Raw genomic sequence first — 18,074 nt, forward strand, 5'->3', positions numbered from 1 at the left:
AAAGTTTTTGTTTACATAATATATGTGTGTGCTGTATTTATTTTTTATGTATATATAAATACACAAACTGTATATATTTTGGAAATATTTACACACATATACATTTCTATATATTATATTTTATATTATAAATGTAATACATAAAAAAAGAAATTCTTAAATATGTACACGCATGTGTGTGTATTTATATATGTATTTATATATACATAATAAATCTACACTGCACAATTATATAAACAAAAAGTGTATTTGGGATTTTGACAGCACTAATATATATATGAATAGTTCTTTATTGGTACATGTTTGGATTTTCGAAGAAAAAAAACCAAGGACTTTTATTTTGTACATACAATCGACTTCACTTCCGTTTTTTGCTGTATAGTTTCCGCTGTCTTCACTTTAAACGTTATAATATTATTGTGTATTTTGCACTGATCCTGACGGAGCCATTTCTGTCACATTTCTGCCTCTCAGGATGATCCCAACCGAAGACGCGTCCGCTCGGAAGCGGGAGATCGAGGACAAACTCCAGCAGGTTCGTTAAAAATAGACAAAACAGGAAGAATGAAGAATTACCCGAGAGTCCCGTGATCAGGCGGCGGATGTTATTAATGTTATTACTGTCACTCGCGATCAACTAAAATGAGAATCTGAGTATTGTCATTAAAAATAATGCCACAGAGCATTTTAGAAGCTTTATGATGGACAACAAATAATAAAAAATAACTGCTGTTGATGGGGTGTGTTCACTTGAGAGGTCATAACACGTATAAAGTTACGTCACCTGTATGTTTTCTACAGGAGCAAGAAACTCTGTCTTTTATTCGTGAAAGCCTGGAGAAGAGTGATCAGCTCACTAAAGGAATGGTGAGAAATGAGCAGTAAAAAATATTGGTGGAAGTGTGTGTGTGTGTGTGTGTGTGTGTGTGGTTTATGAGGACACATGTGTATAATGACATGGGCACTACAACATGAACATGGTTTATGAGGTCATTTCCTGTGTCCATGTAAAACAAAATGCTTTAAAAACATACAAAACGGTGATTTATGAAATCTTAATTGCCAGTAGTTTTCAGTACACAGATTGTACAGTATAAAAAACATTATGAAGACCACAAGTGCAAGTGTGTGTGTGTGTGTGTGTGTGTGTGTGTGTGTGTGTGTGTGTGTGTGTGTCTGTGTCTGTGTCTGTGTCTGTGTGATCCTAGTTTTAAGTTCAGACTAAAATAACAGCAGTGTTGTACAATGATATCTGCTGTTCATATGCCATTGTCTGAAGTTACTTTATTATTGTGTAGTTTATTTTCTGAATGAAAGCATGTTTTGTGTCCTGTGAGGTGTCCATCCTGTCCTCGTTCGAGAGCCGTCTGATGCAGCTGGAGAACTCCATCATCCCGGTCCATAAGCAGACGGAGAACCTGCAGCGACTGCAGGAGAACGTGGATAAAACCCTCTCCTGCATGGATCACGTCATCAGTTATTATCACGTGGCCAAAGACACCGACAAGATCATCCGGGAAGGGTGAGAGTGACCTGAGACTGTTCTTCAGTGATCGACCGATATTTTTTACAGATATAATATTTCAGCTATTTTTAGGACATTTCTAATTAATTCATTATATAATTTTATTTAAAAATTAATCATTTTAATAGTTATAATAATTTAATTATTTTATTTTATGATTTAATAATTATTGAATTATTATACTCCCCAAGGCTGAATAATACACTATAATTATAATATAGTATATTGTATATAAAATTGATTTTATAATTCTATAATACTAATGTATAAGAATGTATAACTTAATTGCAGGTAGATAGATAGAGAGAGATGTGTGTGTATATATATTTAATTTTGTATACATATTTTTTATTTTATTAAATAATAATTGTTACATAATATTTAATTATTAAGATTATATAAACAAATAAAATAGTTTAAGTAAATTAAATATAATTATTTTGAAATCTCTTAGACTCATAAAGACTGCATATAATTGATCAAAAATACAGTGAAAACTAATTTTGTGAAATATTATTAGTTTTAAATAACAGATCAAAAATAGACGGATGGATAGATGGATAGATGGATGGATGGATGGACAGATAGATGTATGTTAATAGATTATAAACTAACAATAGCCATGTTTCCATCCCAAAAAAATATTTGCAAGAAAATTTTTTATTTAATTGCATAAATTCCATGAGGCATTCAATATTGCAAAAACTAGTTTGGAGACGGTTTATGTCAAGAAAATGGGTTTTAAAGGGATAGTTCACCCTATAACTACGGTTTTAAATAACAGATCAGATTTAGACAGACAGATAGATAGAGAGGTGTGTGGACAGACTCTGATTGGTCATTCACTGATGTTGCAGGCCTGCAGGTCGTCTGGATGAGTATCTGGCCTGCATCGCAAAGATCCAGAAAGCCGTGGAGTATTTTCAGGACAACAATCCCGACAGTCCCGAGCTCAACACAGTGGTACGTACAGTTTGTCACGCTCTCAAGCTTCTTCAGTCCGTATGAAGCTCCTCAGCGAGGCTGTCCTGTTGCAGAAAGCACGCTTCGAGAAGGGGAAGGAGCTGCTGGAGGCGGAGTTTCGCAGCCTTCTGACCCGCTACAGCAAGCCAGTGCCGCCCGTCCTCATCCTGGACGCCATCGGAGGAGACGAGGACATGGAGGTGCAGGAGGACGTGACCCTGGAGCACCTGCCCGAAGCCGTCCTGCAGGACATCATCTGCATCTCTGCCTGGCTGCTGGAGTACGGACGCAACCAAGGTGCACACAACACACATGTGCCATTATCTGTGCCATTAATGTCAAGTGTCATTAGTGTTGGTTCTCGAAGTATTTTTTCCGTTCATTTTTCCATTCCATTCCCATTCATTTTTCCCAACGGGTTTTAAAAAACTGGACCAAACCAACCAGTTACGAGCAGATGCACAAAGCTACAAACTAAAACTGAAAAACAATGAATCGTGATTAATCACATTCAAAATAAAAGTCTCTGTTTACACATGTGTGTGTACTCTGTATACATTTATTATGTATATATAAATACACACACACACAGATATGTATATATTACTTTTAATATTATTTAAATATTATATATTTATACTTGTATATTTGCATTTATCTGGTGCATTTATATAAACATAATAAATATACACAGTACACACACATATATAAACATACTTTTATTTTGAATGCGATTAATCATTTTTCAGCCCTGCTACAAACATTTATTAAAAATATTTGAAGATCACTACAATCCCATGAGGCATTGCAAATGACATATCGAATTTAAAATGAGCGTGAAATATAACTATTCATGTTTTTTAAAGAAATAAATGCTTCGGTGCCTTGGTGAGCGGAAAAGAGAGAAATTTAATTTAAATGTAATTATTTAATCAATTTAATTATTTAATTGTTGATTTAAAACACCTAATTAAATAACATAAAATAATTTATTAGTTGAATATATATGGGTCAAAGATAAAAAATATTTTGATGTCAAGATGAAATTACATTTTTATAAGTTATTTTATATGCATATAAAGCGGATTAAATGCAAGTGAACTGTCTATTTTAATGTTTTAAATTAATTTTGTGGGAGAAAAAGAAAGTTTTTCATCATCATTCAGCAAAACAGATATATTTGATTAATAAAAATTAATACAATAAAATTTGTGTAAAAAGTAAATGACTCTTATTCTGACCTTTACATAAAATATATGAAAAAAAATGTAAACTTATCGAAAATTTGAAACTTAAAATAGTCTTTTAATGAAATCTATTAATCTATCAAATCTTGCATCTCTGACATGTTTTCTGTAAATTGAGGTAAAAAAAGTTAAATATAGTATATAATCTCAGAAAAAAAAATAATGTAAAAAAGTTAACTTAAAATGTACAAAAAAGTGAAATGTATTATATAAATACATATTATTTGTTGATTGAATCTGTGGATGCAATGTTTATTTAAAGTTTATACACACAATTATTGTTGTATGAAAACTGTTCTGCACAGCATCATGGGTAATGCAGTTTTCCACCACGAGTTCTGCTATTAATTCACTTGATTATATAATAATAATGTGAACAGATGGCTTTACCAAAAGCATGTATCATTGATAAAGGGTGTTTAAAATCTGATGTCGTGTGTTTGTTTTCCTGCAGACTTCATGAACGTGTATTTCCAGGTCCGGTCCAGTCAGCTGGATCGCTCCATTAAGGGTCTAAAGGAGCATTTCCGTAAGAACAGCGCCAGCTCTGCCATCCACTCGCCCGCCGTTCAGACCAAACGCAAGGAGACGCCCACCAAGAAGCCTCCCAAACGACCAGGTCAGTGACCTTTAACCCTTCACCCCACTAGAGCGGGTCTCTTTGGGTTTCTGCTGGTGCTGATGGATCACGATCAGGTGTATCTGACCTCCATGACCTCGCTTCCTGTCGAAGTTCTCCTCTTTTCCCGTTCCTAGTGTGTGTGTGTTCATACTAACCGTCTCCTCTCCCCATTTCTCTTCTCTGTCTCACTGGTTTCTGATGATGTCAGTCTACATCCCAGGTAAAGTCACAGCTGTGTTTGTGACGCGTCCATCGCTTGCTTCTGTTTGCAGAGCCAGAGCCACACACACACACTCACACACACGTATATGTAACAGAACATGCTATGATAGGACTATTTACATGCATTGCAAACATGTTTCACTTGTAAAATTTGCTGGTGAAACGCACAGAAGATTATTCATGCAGAACGTGAGACAAATGTGTACTTTTGAGGAAAAAATTGACCAAAAGAAAACTACCACTCAAAGGTCCAGGGTCATTTAAGAGTTTAATTAATAATGAAAATGAAAAAATAAATGATAATAATATATATATATTTATGTTTTTTAAACATAATGTAAATAATTTTAATTAGTTGATAATTAAATTCATTTGAGCTAAGCATTTTAAATTAACATTTAAAATTGTTTATAAATTACATTTATATTTAAATTGAATTATTATTTTTTTGCTCACCAGGGCAGCATTTATTTGATAAAAAAAAAACAGCAATATTGTGAAATATTATTGTTAAAAACTGTAAAATTGTTAAATATTATTACAATTTTAAATTACTGTGTGAATCTGTGTTAAAGTGAAATGTATTTCTCTGATGCACCGCTGTATTTCCAGCATCATTCCTCCAGTCTTCAGTGTCACATGATCTTCAGAAATCAGAATAATATGATGATTTACTGCTCAAGAAACATTTCTGATTATCATCAATGCTGAAAACTTTAGTGCTGTGCTATATTTTTGTGTAAAGTGATGCATTTAATTTTTCAGGATTCGCAGATGAACAGAAAGTACAGAATTTATTTGAAACAGAAATCATTTCTAACATTATAAATGTTCACTATCACTTTTGATCAATTGAATGCATCCTTGCAGAATAAAAGCATTAATTTCTTCAAAAAGAAATGACCGACCCCAGACATTTGAATGGTAGTGTTTTATGAACCATTTGTTTTTCTTGAATGTGAGAAAGCCTTAATACACACACATATACACCACATCAGATGCATCCATCCAGACACACACACACAACTTATATCTCATCCAGACCAATTAATTGTTATTAATCAGGATAACTAGTATATTGAGCTAGTTTCTTAAGACATTCTCCTGTTACTGTATTTTTTTTATCAGCGTGGAGGGCACATTTTGTTGGCTAACAGCTCTGTATTGTGTACGGAGAGTTTAATATTGAAAAAGATAGTTCTTTGTTTTCTACTAACACTATTAACACTGACTGCATGCTCACTCCTCACCACACGGGGCGCTGTGACTGATCTGCCCTCACTAACACACTGACTCTGTCTTGGTCATGTGATGCTTATATTGCCTAAGAAAACATTTACTGCATATTAACTGCTTAATAAAGGGGTCATGTCACGATAAATAATTTTTTTTATTTTTTATCATTGCACTATTTATTGCTATTTGTACGATTTAGTTAATTGTACTATGAAAAGATTGTAATGTTTGCTACCCAAAAGATGAATGTAAACTATTTTATTTTTATTTTTATTTTAATTAATGAATATACATAAGTCTAGAATAACAACCTGTTCCAGGGCCATTGAGAATTAAAAATACACTAGATAACTAGAAACCTGATCTGATATAAAATGATGATATGATCCCTTTAAGACACGTGCCTTTAGTTTTAGCGGCACAATGACTGTCTGATGTGTTTGTGCTGTGATGTGAAACATGTTTTAGATGAATAGTGTGGCTAATGCATTGGAACAGCACTTCTCTTAATGACTGTATTAACATCACTGTTTGTGACACAGTGCTGTGGTTTAATAGCTGTGATAGATTAACCGGTTGTATTTTCTCCTCAGTGTGTGTGTGTGTGACGTGTTCTTCAGTCTGTTTAGCTGTAGATATTGTGATGTGATGATGTAATGTTTGTGCACCGCATGTGTTTGTGAGTGTGTGTGTGTGTGTGTGTGTGTGTGTGTGTATGTGTATGCAAGGTCCAAAATGAACTTTCTGCCACCGATGAGTCAACTGTGAAAATGTACTGGCAATCAATCATTATATATATAATCATAGACACCAAACTCTGTACATAAATTGTTCTTATCAAGACAGACAACTTTCTAATTCACATTCATTAGCTACGACCAACAGGAAGTCGGATATTTTGATTTGAATATGGATTTTGGGAAAAATATAGCTATGAATTAATGCATACTCCTCAGAGGAGAATTATACTATACACACCAAAACCTGTTTACATGATGCCAAAACATTGAGGAACTTAATTATATATGTATATATATATATATATATATATATATATATATATATATATATATATATATATATATATATATATATATATATACTTTTTTTTTTTTACAGACCAATTACATTTAATTCATTAATATACTTGTATCATAAAGTGTGATATAATTATTTGCCATACTACATTTTTTCTTCCAAAATGAACAAATACTAACTAAATTGAAAGTAGATTATATTAACTATTAATCCCAGAGTAAAGTCACTTCCTAAATTAAAAAAAAACTGTAAATAACAACTTATTTATTTTACAGTAGAAAGAAAACATTTAATTCATCAAAAAGGCTTACTAATTTCATCCATTTATTTAAAACAAATAGAAATGTTTCAGATACACTTTGAATGCAAGTAAATTCAAATCTTTGTTTATATTTTATTTTATTTTTTAAAGTTATTATTTTTAGTTTAAAGATTTTAGGCTTCCAAGATCAATGTTTGATGGTGAATTTTAAAAGATTCAAAATGTTAAAAAATATAATTTTTGGGGTGTTTATGTTTGTAAACTTACTTTTTACTGCATCACAATCTTAACTCACTTAATTCACTAAAATCAGTTCTTTCAGTTTGACCTTATAATGTTGGTAATGTTGCGGTTCCTAATATACTAAGCCAGTTTATTGACTTTTATCAGTGTAACTCAGAGGTTCATGTTGGACCGTGTGTGTGTGTGTGTGTGTGTGTGTGTGAGATAGCTGTGGTGTCGGCTGTAGTCTCGGAGGGATCTGGATTTCTCTCAGTTGTTGCTCTGGTGTCGGTGGACAGGGTTTGAGAAGCCCTTCCTCTTCCTCTTCCTCACGGTGTCTTCCTCTGTTTTCCTCCTGCATCCCTGCGTCTCTCTCTCTCTCTCTCTCTCTCTCTCTCTCTCTGTTCCTCTCTGTTTCTCTGTTTGGGTGTTGATGGGCGCAGGCACGATCCGTAAGGCTCAGAATCTGCTCAAACAGTACTCTCAGCATGGCCTGGATGGAAAAAAGGGTTCTAACCTCACTCCTCTAGAAGGTAAAGCACGCTGTCTTTCTGGTTTCCTTCCTCTTCTCAAGCTCTGTCTCTGGGTTTTATTTCTCACTTTTGCTGTTTTTGAACTGTTGCGTTTCCGAAAGCAGCAGTCGGACAACACAGAAACCTATGGGTCACAGCAGTTTCACCCTCAGCGAGGGGAAAACATCCTCCAATTGTCCTGAGAGAGCCACTGTCTTATCTGTGCAATATATGTTTATAAAAAATAATAAAATACAAATATTTTTAAGTTATACATTAATAATTCAAAATATTTTTGTATTCAGTTAAATAATAAATAATAATTTTGTAATTAATAGTATTAATAATTGTTATTTAATAATAAAAAAACAATGAGGATTTGAAATGTGACATTGTGAAAACACTTAATTTACACATTAAATTACAGTTTAAGTTAGAGGCAATGAACAGCAGCATTTAACTAAATATTTTGCCACATTGCCATAATATTTAGTAGACTATGTAAAAAATTATGCAAAAGCTAAGTTTGCTATGCATGACATCATACTATCAGTATAGCTATTGTTAACTAAAATGTCATAATGTGAAATAAAGCTGAAATGTAATGTAAACATTAGTTCTGTCAAGCAAATGAACGCGATTAATCGCATCTAAAATGCAAAAAAAGTTTTTGTTTACAGAATATATGTGTGTACTGTGTATATTTATTAAGTATATATAAATACATACACATACATGTATATATTTCACAAAATTTTTACATCTATCTACATGTATTTTTATGATTTATATTATATATGAATATTTTTAATACATAAACATAAAGATTTTCTGAAATGTATGCTGGCATATATAATGAATATACACAGTACACATAATAATGTAAACAACAAAATATTTTGGATACAATGAATCGTGATTAATTTAGTTTGACCGCACTAGTAAATATTATTGAAAAACGTAAACATAAAAATTAAAAATCTTACTATGGCAACTCATTGAAATAAAATAAGTGCTAAAATGACTAAAACTAAATTAAAAAATGAATAAAAACGAAAAACAATGCAGTTAAAACAAAAATGTAAAATATAAATATTACTAAAGAATTTAAATGAACACTGAAACGATACAAATCTAAATAAAAAAACATATTAAAATAGTGTATAATAATAACGCTGCATCCACATTTTAAATCCGGCTTCATTCTGTTGACGATTTCAAGTAAAAAGTAGATTTTTTTTTGAGCTGAGTGTGGCAGCAGGAAGATCGTGGTCATTGTTTTCTCTCTCAAACTGAGGACAAACTGTGGTGACGTCAGTGTTTCCCATAAGTCTCTGTGCTTTGCTGGGTCCATCGGTGCACTTAGAAGCCCACTAACACCCAGCAGTCGGTCGAGCCGCGTCAGTGTTTGCTTTGTGGGTGGGTGAGCTTGTTCAGCACTCCCTCTGTAGCCCAGGGTGAGTGACCCGGGTCATGTGACTATATCCTAACCAATCAGGTTTCGATCATGACCTGCGAGGGGTTAAGCACCTGTCTGACGACAAGCATGGCGCGGCTGCAGGTGAGTCTGAGCTCAAAGATTATGAAAAAACACATTCATTCTGACTCATTCCTCAGTTTATAAAGAACAAATGATGCAATGTGTTACATAAGCCTCAAGTGAACACACATTTTGTGTAAATCGTATTGTTGTGTGTTTAAGATAAAGTGAATTTTAATGTTAATACTGTTACAGTGACCCAGCTAAAGATCACCTGTAAACATGTGTTTGGAGTTCAAGCTGTTATCGGTATTTCAAAGATGCTGTTGTTTTAATTTAAGAGAGTTTATCAATACAATTTCAACAGTAATATTCAGTTCAGTTCAGAGAGTGAGTGATTCATCCTTAAAAATTACATTCTACATTTGATTGTGTTAATTTTAATTTAAAACTAAAAATTAAATAAATTGTATTATAATTAATATATATATATATATATATATATATATATATATATATATATATATATATATATATATATATATATATATATATATATATATATATATTTTTTTTTATTATTATAATTAATACTATGTAATTTGTTAGAGCTTTATTTTAAAGTATTATTAAAAATTATTGAACATTTTAAATTAGTATTAGTATTTCTATTAACCTTTAAAATTCAAAAGGTATATCCTACATTTAATTTTATTATTTTTAAATGTTATTAATTTTAAACATTAATTTTGTTAATTTTATTTGTTTATTTTTAGAATTTTTAATTAAATAAAAAAGTAATTTATTAATATAAATGTATTTTTAATAATTATTATTGTCATTGTTATTATTATTATTATTATTAAATCTAATTAGTAATTAATTGTATTATTAATTTAATATAATTATAATTAAAAATATTTATTTTAGTTCAAAGAGTCAGTGATTCTGTCAGTTCATTCAAGTCTTTTGATTAAAATATTCATATTCAATGTCCAGTTTGACCGTCCGGTAACATGGATATTATTTATATGCTTAGAGAGAGTGATTAAATATAAAGGGAAATTGTTCTGTTTGTCATTAATTTGTAATTAAATAAATTGTATTTATTACAAGTTCTACAACACACTTTGAAAAAGTAAAAATTCAATTTTGGCAGCACACATATGATTGATCCTTATTTCTCATTCATAGCTATTTGGTGTTAGATATATTTAAAGCTGCAGTATTTATTTACTGCATCACTAGAAGCAAACATCAAGCCGATTTTAATTCTGCTTTAATCATGTTAAGATACAATATATCACCCTTGGTCCACACTGGTCATGTCTGAATGTAGTTTTCTTGAGCTCTGACAGGTGTGTGTGTGTGTGTGTCTCAGGGAAGGATGACGTGTTGGACATCGAGATCGATTCGTACATCCACTGCATCAGTGCGTTTGTGAAGCTGGCTCAGAGCGAATACGCTTTACTGACCGAGATCATCCCAGAACATCACCAGAAGAAGACCTTCGACTCACTCATCCAGGTGAGAGCCGTGTGTGTTCAGTGTGTGTGTTCAGTGTGTGTGTGTGTGTGTGTGTGTGTGATCACAGTGTTTGTCTCTGCAGGAAGCGCTGGATAATCTGATGCTGGAGGGTGATAACATCGTCTCTGCGGCGCGGCGAGCCATCATGAGACACGATTACTCCGCTGTGCTGACCATCTTCCCCATCCTGCGCCATCTCAAGCAGACCAAGCCAGACTTTGACGCCACGCTACAGGTAGAGACAGAGCCAGTGAAAAACAGTCATGTGTGCACACTGGAGTGTGGCAGCCGATGATGTCATATCCTGTGTTGTGGTGCAGGGAACGGCTGCCAGCACCAAGAACAAGCTCCCAGCTCTCATCACTTCTATGGAGAGCATCGGAGCCAAAGCGCTGGAGGAGTTCGCCGACAGCATTAAGGTAATCACACACAACCATGACATCAGCTACAGAACTGTATTCTTTTATTATAATTATTATTATTTAATTTATTGTTTTATTTAATTTTAAATTATTACATTTTAATATATGTAATAAAAAATCATAATAAATGTTATTAATTATTTCAAATAATTATTTACTATTTAATTTGTATAAAAAAATAAAAAAGTGTGTGTGTGTGTGTGTGTGTGTGTGTGTGTGTATATATATATATATTATTTATATATTATTTATATAATTTTATAGTTTTATATTAAATTACTAAAAAATAAAAACGGATTTAATTATTTGTAATATTTAAAAGTTAAAGTTATAGTTAATAAAATGTATTATATGTAGTAGTAGTATTATTATTAATAATAATATATAATTAATTATGTATTTATTTAGAAAGTATTGAGATAATTATTAAATAATATAATTTATTAAATATTAATAAAAAAATAATAATATACAGTCATTTTTAATCATTTTATTTATTTAGATTAAATTAAATTGTAAGGAACGTTTTTAGATTTTTTTTACATAATTTGCTTTTTAAAATCATATGTATTTATATATCCTTTAATTGAATTATTTTTACTAAATGTTAATATTTTATAATATTAATAATTGTTATTACTTATTTATTTTAATAATAATAACGGTAATAATTATAACTGAAAATGAAATATGTTTTATATATGCATTTTTGTTATATTTCAAATACAACACATTTATTATATTATAAAATATAAATTGCATTCCTTGTTGCGCTTATTAATATTAATGATTATTGTGATGTACACAACAGAACGATCCAGATAAAGAGTACAACATGCCGAAAGACGGAACCGTCCACGAGCTCACCAGCAATGTAAGATGGCATCACTGTGGTAGTTTAGTAGTGATGTGTTATAAAAGCAGACTAAGAGGCTCTTTTCCTCAGGCAATCCTGTTCCTGCAGCAGCTGCTGGACTTCCAGGAAACAGCCGGAGCGATGCTGGCCTCTCAGGGTAAAGCGAACGAGAAACAGACACAAACAGACCGATCCAGTAGATGTACCCCCTGTATAGCATTTATACATCTCTCAGTAATTCAGTAATTCTTCGAAATAATTCAGACGCAGATATAAGCTCTGTTTTTATCACATTCATGTTCATGACGCACAGATCGCCGTCCTCACCCTCCTGTCTCCTTATTTGTCACCTGTTCATATTCCCTTCGTGGTCTGCATTTCCTTTTCCTTTGAAGTCTCTCGAGAATGAGAGCAAATTCAACTGTTTTCTGCTTCTCTGCTGTTGTTGTTTCTTCCTCCTTCCTGCAGAGGGGGCTCTAAATAACAATATACTGCTCAAATGATCATTTCTGGGATTATTTATTGATCAGATGTTATTTTTATAGGTTCTATATTTTCATTTAATTTTAATTATTATTATTATTATTATTTTTTTTTTAAAGCAATATTATTATTATTTAATATAATTAATAAACATTTAAATATTATTAAATAATAATAAATTAGAATGTAAACTTATATTTTGCAAATTCATTAATTAATGTAGTTTTGTTATATTTAATATTTAATTTATTATTTTGAAATTTAAAAACATTATTGTTTTTATTATTATTGCTTAAAATAATGAATAATTAATTCAAAATATTACTTATTAAAATATTGTTTGTTCGTTATGGTCTGTATATTAAAAAATGCATATGCATTTATTCTAATTAATATTTTATTTATTATTTTATTTCAAAACATTATTTTTGTTGCTGTTGTTGTTAAAAAGGTCTGTGAAAATTATCAGAAAGTAACATTATATATTCTCTGTTCATTTATATAATTTAATTATAATTAATATTATATAATTTATTTAAATTTTTTTAAATTAAAATGAATACTAATTAATTATGCTATCATTAATTCAAATATTTAATCAGAAAGTAATGTTATGTTCTGTATGGTTATTAATTTATAAAGCATTGTTATTATTCTTATGTTGTGTATACTCAGCAGTGCATGAGACTCTGAAGCTCCTCCCACTGTGTTCTCAGCCCCACCCACTCATCGCTGCTTCTCTGTCATTGGCTGGCTCTTAGTGGTGAAGCTCTTCACTAACAGAACTGTTTTAACTTCTCGCCCTCTGCTTCTCTCTCTTGTTCTCTCTCTCTCTCTCTCTCTCTCTCTGTTCTGCTTTGCTTCTGTCCTGTAGTACTCGGGGACACTTACAATATTCCTTTAGACCCCCGAGGTAAGCGCTCGAGCGGACGAGTAGAGCACATGAAACCACTGACTCCGTTTACTGTCTTCATACGTGTCGTGAATGACTCCTCGATGCACATTATACTAAGAATAACGTTTACAGCCGTGTTTCATTGTTATCATTTATTCATTTATAACATTGAATTATAGTTAATATTTAATTTGTAATATATGTTTTATGCTTAACTGTATAATAATAATAATTATTATTATTATTGTTATAGAATATTATTTTTAAAATCCTCACGTAATATCAATGTAAATATATGTTTTTTGATATTACATAAAAATTTGTTTTGAATAATATTCTCATATATATATATATATATATATATATATATATATATATATATATATATATATATATATATATATATATATATATATATATATATATATATAAAATAGGATATTATAAAAAATTATGTAACATTAAAATAAATTATATATATATATATATATATATATATATATATATATATATATATAAAATTTGACATTTTAAATTATTTTATTAGAATTACTGTTATTTAATTTGATGTTCTATGCATTACTACTAAATAATTTTTACAATATTTATTTTTTCCAATGAATATAAACTTAAATTATTTTATATATATATATATATATATATATATATATATATATATATATATATATATATATATATATATATATATATATATATATATATATATATATATATATATATATATTACATTTTTACGTACATTTTTTTGGACAATTTTTTCCTTAACACTATCATTTAGTAATATTGAAGAATATTAAAATGTAGATGTAGTTAAATCAACCGAACATAAACAATGTAAAATTAATAAAAGAGATACACTCATTCATTCACAGTAAGATTTATTCTGAAAGTGAACGAGGTTGGTTTGATTTGGTGTTGACTTCAGCTCTTGAGCCGTCTCTCTGAATCGCTCATGTTCTTGCTTGATGTACAGCTTTAAATACGATGTTTCCAGGACGCTTTTCTTGTGCTGATTCAAATATTCTGTCATGTTAGACCGCAGGATATGAAACGATCCTCTCTAAGATCTGTAGGATATTGTAGCTTCGTACAGGAGCTGTATAATTATAGAAGAATACATGTATTTGTGTGTTGAAACGTGTCTCTTCTGGTTTCAGAGAGCAGCTCGTCCGCCAGCAGCTACAGTTCAGAGTTCAGCAGGAGACTCCTGAGCACATACATCTGTAAGACACACACACACACACACACACACACACACTTAAGAGTGCCACATAACATGCATTTTATATAAGCTTTTTCCCTTCTCTCCTATTCATTTTTCTGGGTTAAATCAGTGTTATTTTGTGTTTCACAGATAAAGTCCTGGGTAACCTGCAGCTGAATCTGTCAAACAAAGCTAAAGTGTATGAAGATCCGGCCCTGCGCGCCGTCTTCCTTCACAACAACTACAACTACATCCTCAAATCCCTGGAGAAGTGAGTGCATTACACTCTTTATACAGATTCACTGACCAATCAGAGAGCAGAGCACACCTACACACTCAGTGCTGGCCAATCAGAAGACAGCATGGATAGAACTACTCCTCTTCCTTATTGGTTCTTTAGATTATGATAAAATAAGTGGTAACGGTCAAATGCTGCGTGTGTGTTGTTGAGGTCGGAGCTGATTCAGCTGGTCGCTGTGACACATAAGAAGGTGGAGAGTTCGTACAGAGAGCTGATCGAGCAGGAGATCCAGAATTACCAGCGCAGGTGAGATCACATGATCCAAACACAAGAACCGTCCTGTGATCAATCAGTGAGTGACCTTCTGACCTTCTGACCTTCACTCACCTACAGCTGGCTGAGGGTCACCGAGCATCTGACAGAGAGAAACATCCCAGCATTCCAGCCTGGAACCAAAGTGAGATCGTCTCACACACACACACACACACACACACACACACACACATAGACAGACACAGATACACACAGACACAGACACAGACACACACACACAAACACAGAGACACACACAGAGACACACACACACACACATACACACACAGACAGACACACACACACAGACAGACACACACACACGCACAAACACAGACAGACAGACACAAACAGACACACGCACACAGACAGACACACACACACACACACACTGTTTTTTGATGATACACTTTATTATTTTTTATAATATTTTAAATGAGATTTTAATAAAAGTTTTACTAATTGTGTTGTGTTTTTGTCAGTTTTATTTGTTTTTTTGTGTGTAAATAGTTTTTGTTAATATTTAATGATTTATTTTCATTTTAGTAAAATTTTTAATTAGATTTATTTTTTATCTTTTCTGTTTTAACTTTAGAATTTATAATTTTTTATAATATTTTAACTTTAATTAAGACATTAGTTTTGAGTAAATTTTTATTATTTATTTAATTTTAAATGTTTATTGTGTTGTCATTTTTATTATTTTTTTTCTTTTTTTTCATTTGTCTAAATAGGTTTTATAATATAATTTTTAATGTGTGTTTTATTTTCAGTTAACATTTTATTTCAAGAGGCTTTTTTTTTTTTTAGTTTAATAATAATCTTGCACAAATGCAGTTGTAAATCCTTGGCCCCAGTGCATTACAAGCATCGAGTATTAATGAAGTCAGTGCTTTATAATGCAGTCGTTCTGATGCAGTGTTTTGTTGAAAAGGATCTCAGTTTAATCCTGCTCTCTGAATCTTTTCACATGAGCAGCTCAAAGACAAGGAGCGACAGATCATCAAGGACAAGTTCAAGGTGAGAAGCGCCTCTGATGCTCTAGTCTTGCTCAGCAGTTTTTCCTTTAAATCCTGATGCACATGCTGCTCAGTGTAAGCACATGCGTGTGTGTGTGTGTGTGTGTGTGCAGGGTTTTAATGACGGTCTGGAGGAGCTGTGTAAGATCCAGCAGGGCTGGGCGGTTCCTGATAAAGAGCAGCGGGATGCCATCCGTCAGGCTGAGAAGAGAGTGGTTTCAGAGGCGTACAGAGCCTTCCTTCACCGGTGAGTCCTTCACACACACTTACCAGCCAATCAGAACACAGCTGAACACTGAGCTCATGATTACATGCTTTTACAGATGCGCAAACATCTCCTTCACCAAGAACCCAGAGAAGTACCACCGCTACTCTCCGGAGCAGGTGGAGGACATGATTGACAGGCTCTTTGACACCTCAGCTTAGGCCACGCCCACTCCGTCACCTCAGCTTAGGCCACGCCCACTCCGTCACTATATCAATGGAGTCTCAGCTTCCCCTGGCCACAGACATGCTGCTTTCTGCTTCATAACACACTACACAACTGGAACGGCTTTGTTCGGTTTTTTGCTTGCTTTTTGTATAAATGTCTGTATGTATATGTTTTGTGGAGGTTAACTGCAGTAAATAAAGATAATTCACTCCTGAAACCTATGCTGCAGATTTCTTCAGTTTCTTCAATTAGGTTTTGAACACAAAAACAAACACACACTACACACACACACAGGTGTAATGTGCATTATAATCATCATAAACTGCACAATGATTATTAATAATAATGCATTTATAACGATTAAATGATTTATTGTAATTAGTGTTTGTTTGTAATAATTAGAAATATGATCTATTTTAATTCTTATTTAATTTATATAATATATTTTATGTGTTTGTTTTTATGATTTCTGTAATTACTTTTGAATTCTTTACATTTTTGTTCTACTTTAGTTTAATAAAATGTTTGGTTTTATTATATATAAATTTATAGAGAGAAAGAGATCATTATTTTCATTCTTTTTTCTTTTTTCCCCCCTTTATTTATACAGAGCTTTAAGCAACCAAAGATTGTGTCAAAGCAACCGAACAACATTAATTAGGAAAACAGTGTGTCAATAATGCAAAATGAGGATTCCTATACATCTGTTGTTATATAAAATGTATATTACACATTTTAGTTTAGTTTTGAAGTATTTAATCATATTTCGTCATTTAGATAAATAGATTCCATTAAAATAAATGACCACATATTATATTATAAAAATTTAATTGAATAATATATATATATATATATATATATATATATATATATATATATATATATATATATATATATATATATATATGTTGTCTTAGCATCGGTTTTGGTCACCGTTTATAACATCAGAGCTTCTTTTTGTGTTGGAATAACTTTTCTCTTGTGTTTTGGTTTTAGAAATCAACTGACTGCAACAATAGAGCTTGAAAGAACAAAGACAATTTTTTATATAACTCTGACTGCATTTGTCCGAAAGATAAAGGTCATATACATCTATGATGCCTCCAGGGTGAGTTAAACGCAGCTTAATTTTCATTTTTGGGTGAACTAACCCTTTAAAGTAGGCCTGGCTGTTTTTCTGGGAGTGTATCTTTAGCCGCTAGTTTCTTATTCAGCCACTAGATGGCAGACTAAACACACTGAAGTACATGCACGTGCGAGACTGACGTCAACACTATCTGTGAAGAGATGAACGAAAAACTGGTGCATTTATTTTGGTCTTGCCCACATACC

At 31.9% G+C, this 18,074-nt stretch overlaps 1 protein-coding gene across 13 annotated transcripts; it reads left to right on the plus strand.

Annotated features, from left to right (window-relative positions):
- Window positions 1-372: 372 nt before the first annotated feature.
- exoc7 (exocyst complex component 7) lies at window positions 373-16,963 on the plus strand. Of its 13 annotated transcripts, XM_026276026.1 has the most exons (22): window positions 373-535; window positions 802-867; window positions 1,338-1,522; window positions 2,383-2,488; window positions 2,563-2,785; window positions 4,190-4,354; window positions 4,566-4,577; window positions 7,781-7,870; window positions 9,348-9,410; window positions 10,711-10,856; window positions 10,939-11,091; window positions 11,177-11,275; window positions 12,090-12,152; window positions 12,225-12,291; window positions 13,492-13,530; window positions 14,691-14,756; window positions 14,888-15,008; window positions 15,189-15,284; window positions 15,372-15,435; window positions 16,269-16,310; window positions 16,423-16,556; window positions 16,633-16,963. In XM_026276026.1, exons 1-22 carry the CDS (start codon window positions 476-478, stop codon window positions 16,733-16,735), a joined length of 2,163 nt encoding a protein of 720 aa, XP_026131811.1. In that variant the 5' UTR covers window positions 373-475; the 3' UTR covers window positions 16,736-16,963. The 13 variants fall into 13 exon arrangements, with proteins under 13 accessions (XP_026131811.1, XP_026131813.1, XP_026131816.1 ...); XM_026276028.1 differs by lacking the exon at window positions 13,492-13,530; XM_026276031.1 differs by lacking the exon at window positions 9,348-9,410.
- The last annotated feature ends 1,111 nt before the right edge of the window (window positions 16,964-18,074 follow it).

The sequence above is a fragment of the Carassius auratus genome, chromosome 12 (assembly GCF_003368295.1).
Source record: "Carassius auratus strain Wakin chromosome 12, ASM336829v1, whole genome shotgun sequence".
In the NCBI taxonomy this organism is placed as follows: domain Eukaryota; kingdom Metazoa; phylum Chordata; class Actinopteri; order Cypriniformes; family Cyprinidae; genus Carassius; species Carassius auratus.

Coding starts and splice junctions, on each gene's coding strand:
- exoc7 (XM_026276026.1), top strand. CDS start 476: ATGATCCCAACCGAAGACGCGTCCGCTCGGAAGCGGGAGATCGAGGAC. Junction 12,153..12,224: donor TCCACGAGCTCACCAGCAAT/GTAAGATGGCAT, acceptor TCTTTTCCTCAG/GCAATCCTGTTCCTGCAGCA. Junction 15,436..16,268: donor CATTCCAGCCTGGAACCAAA/GTGAGATCGTCT, acceptor TCACATGAGCAG/CTCAAAGACAAGGAGCGACA.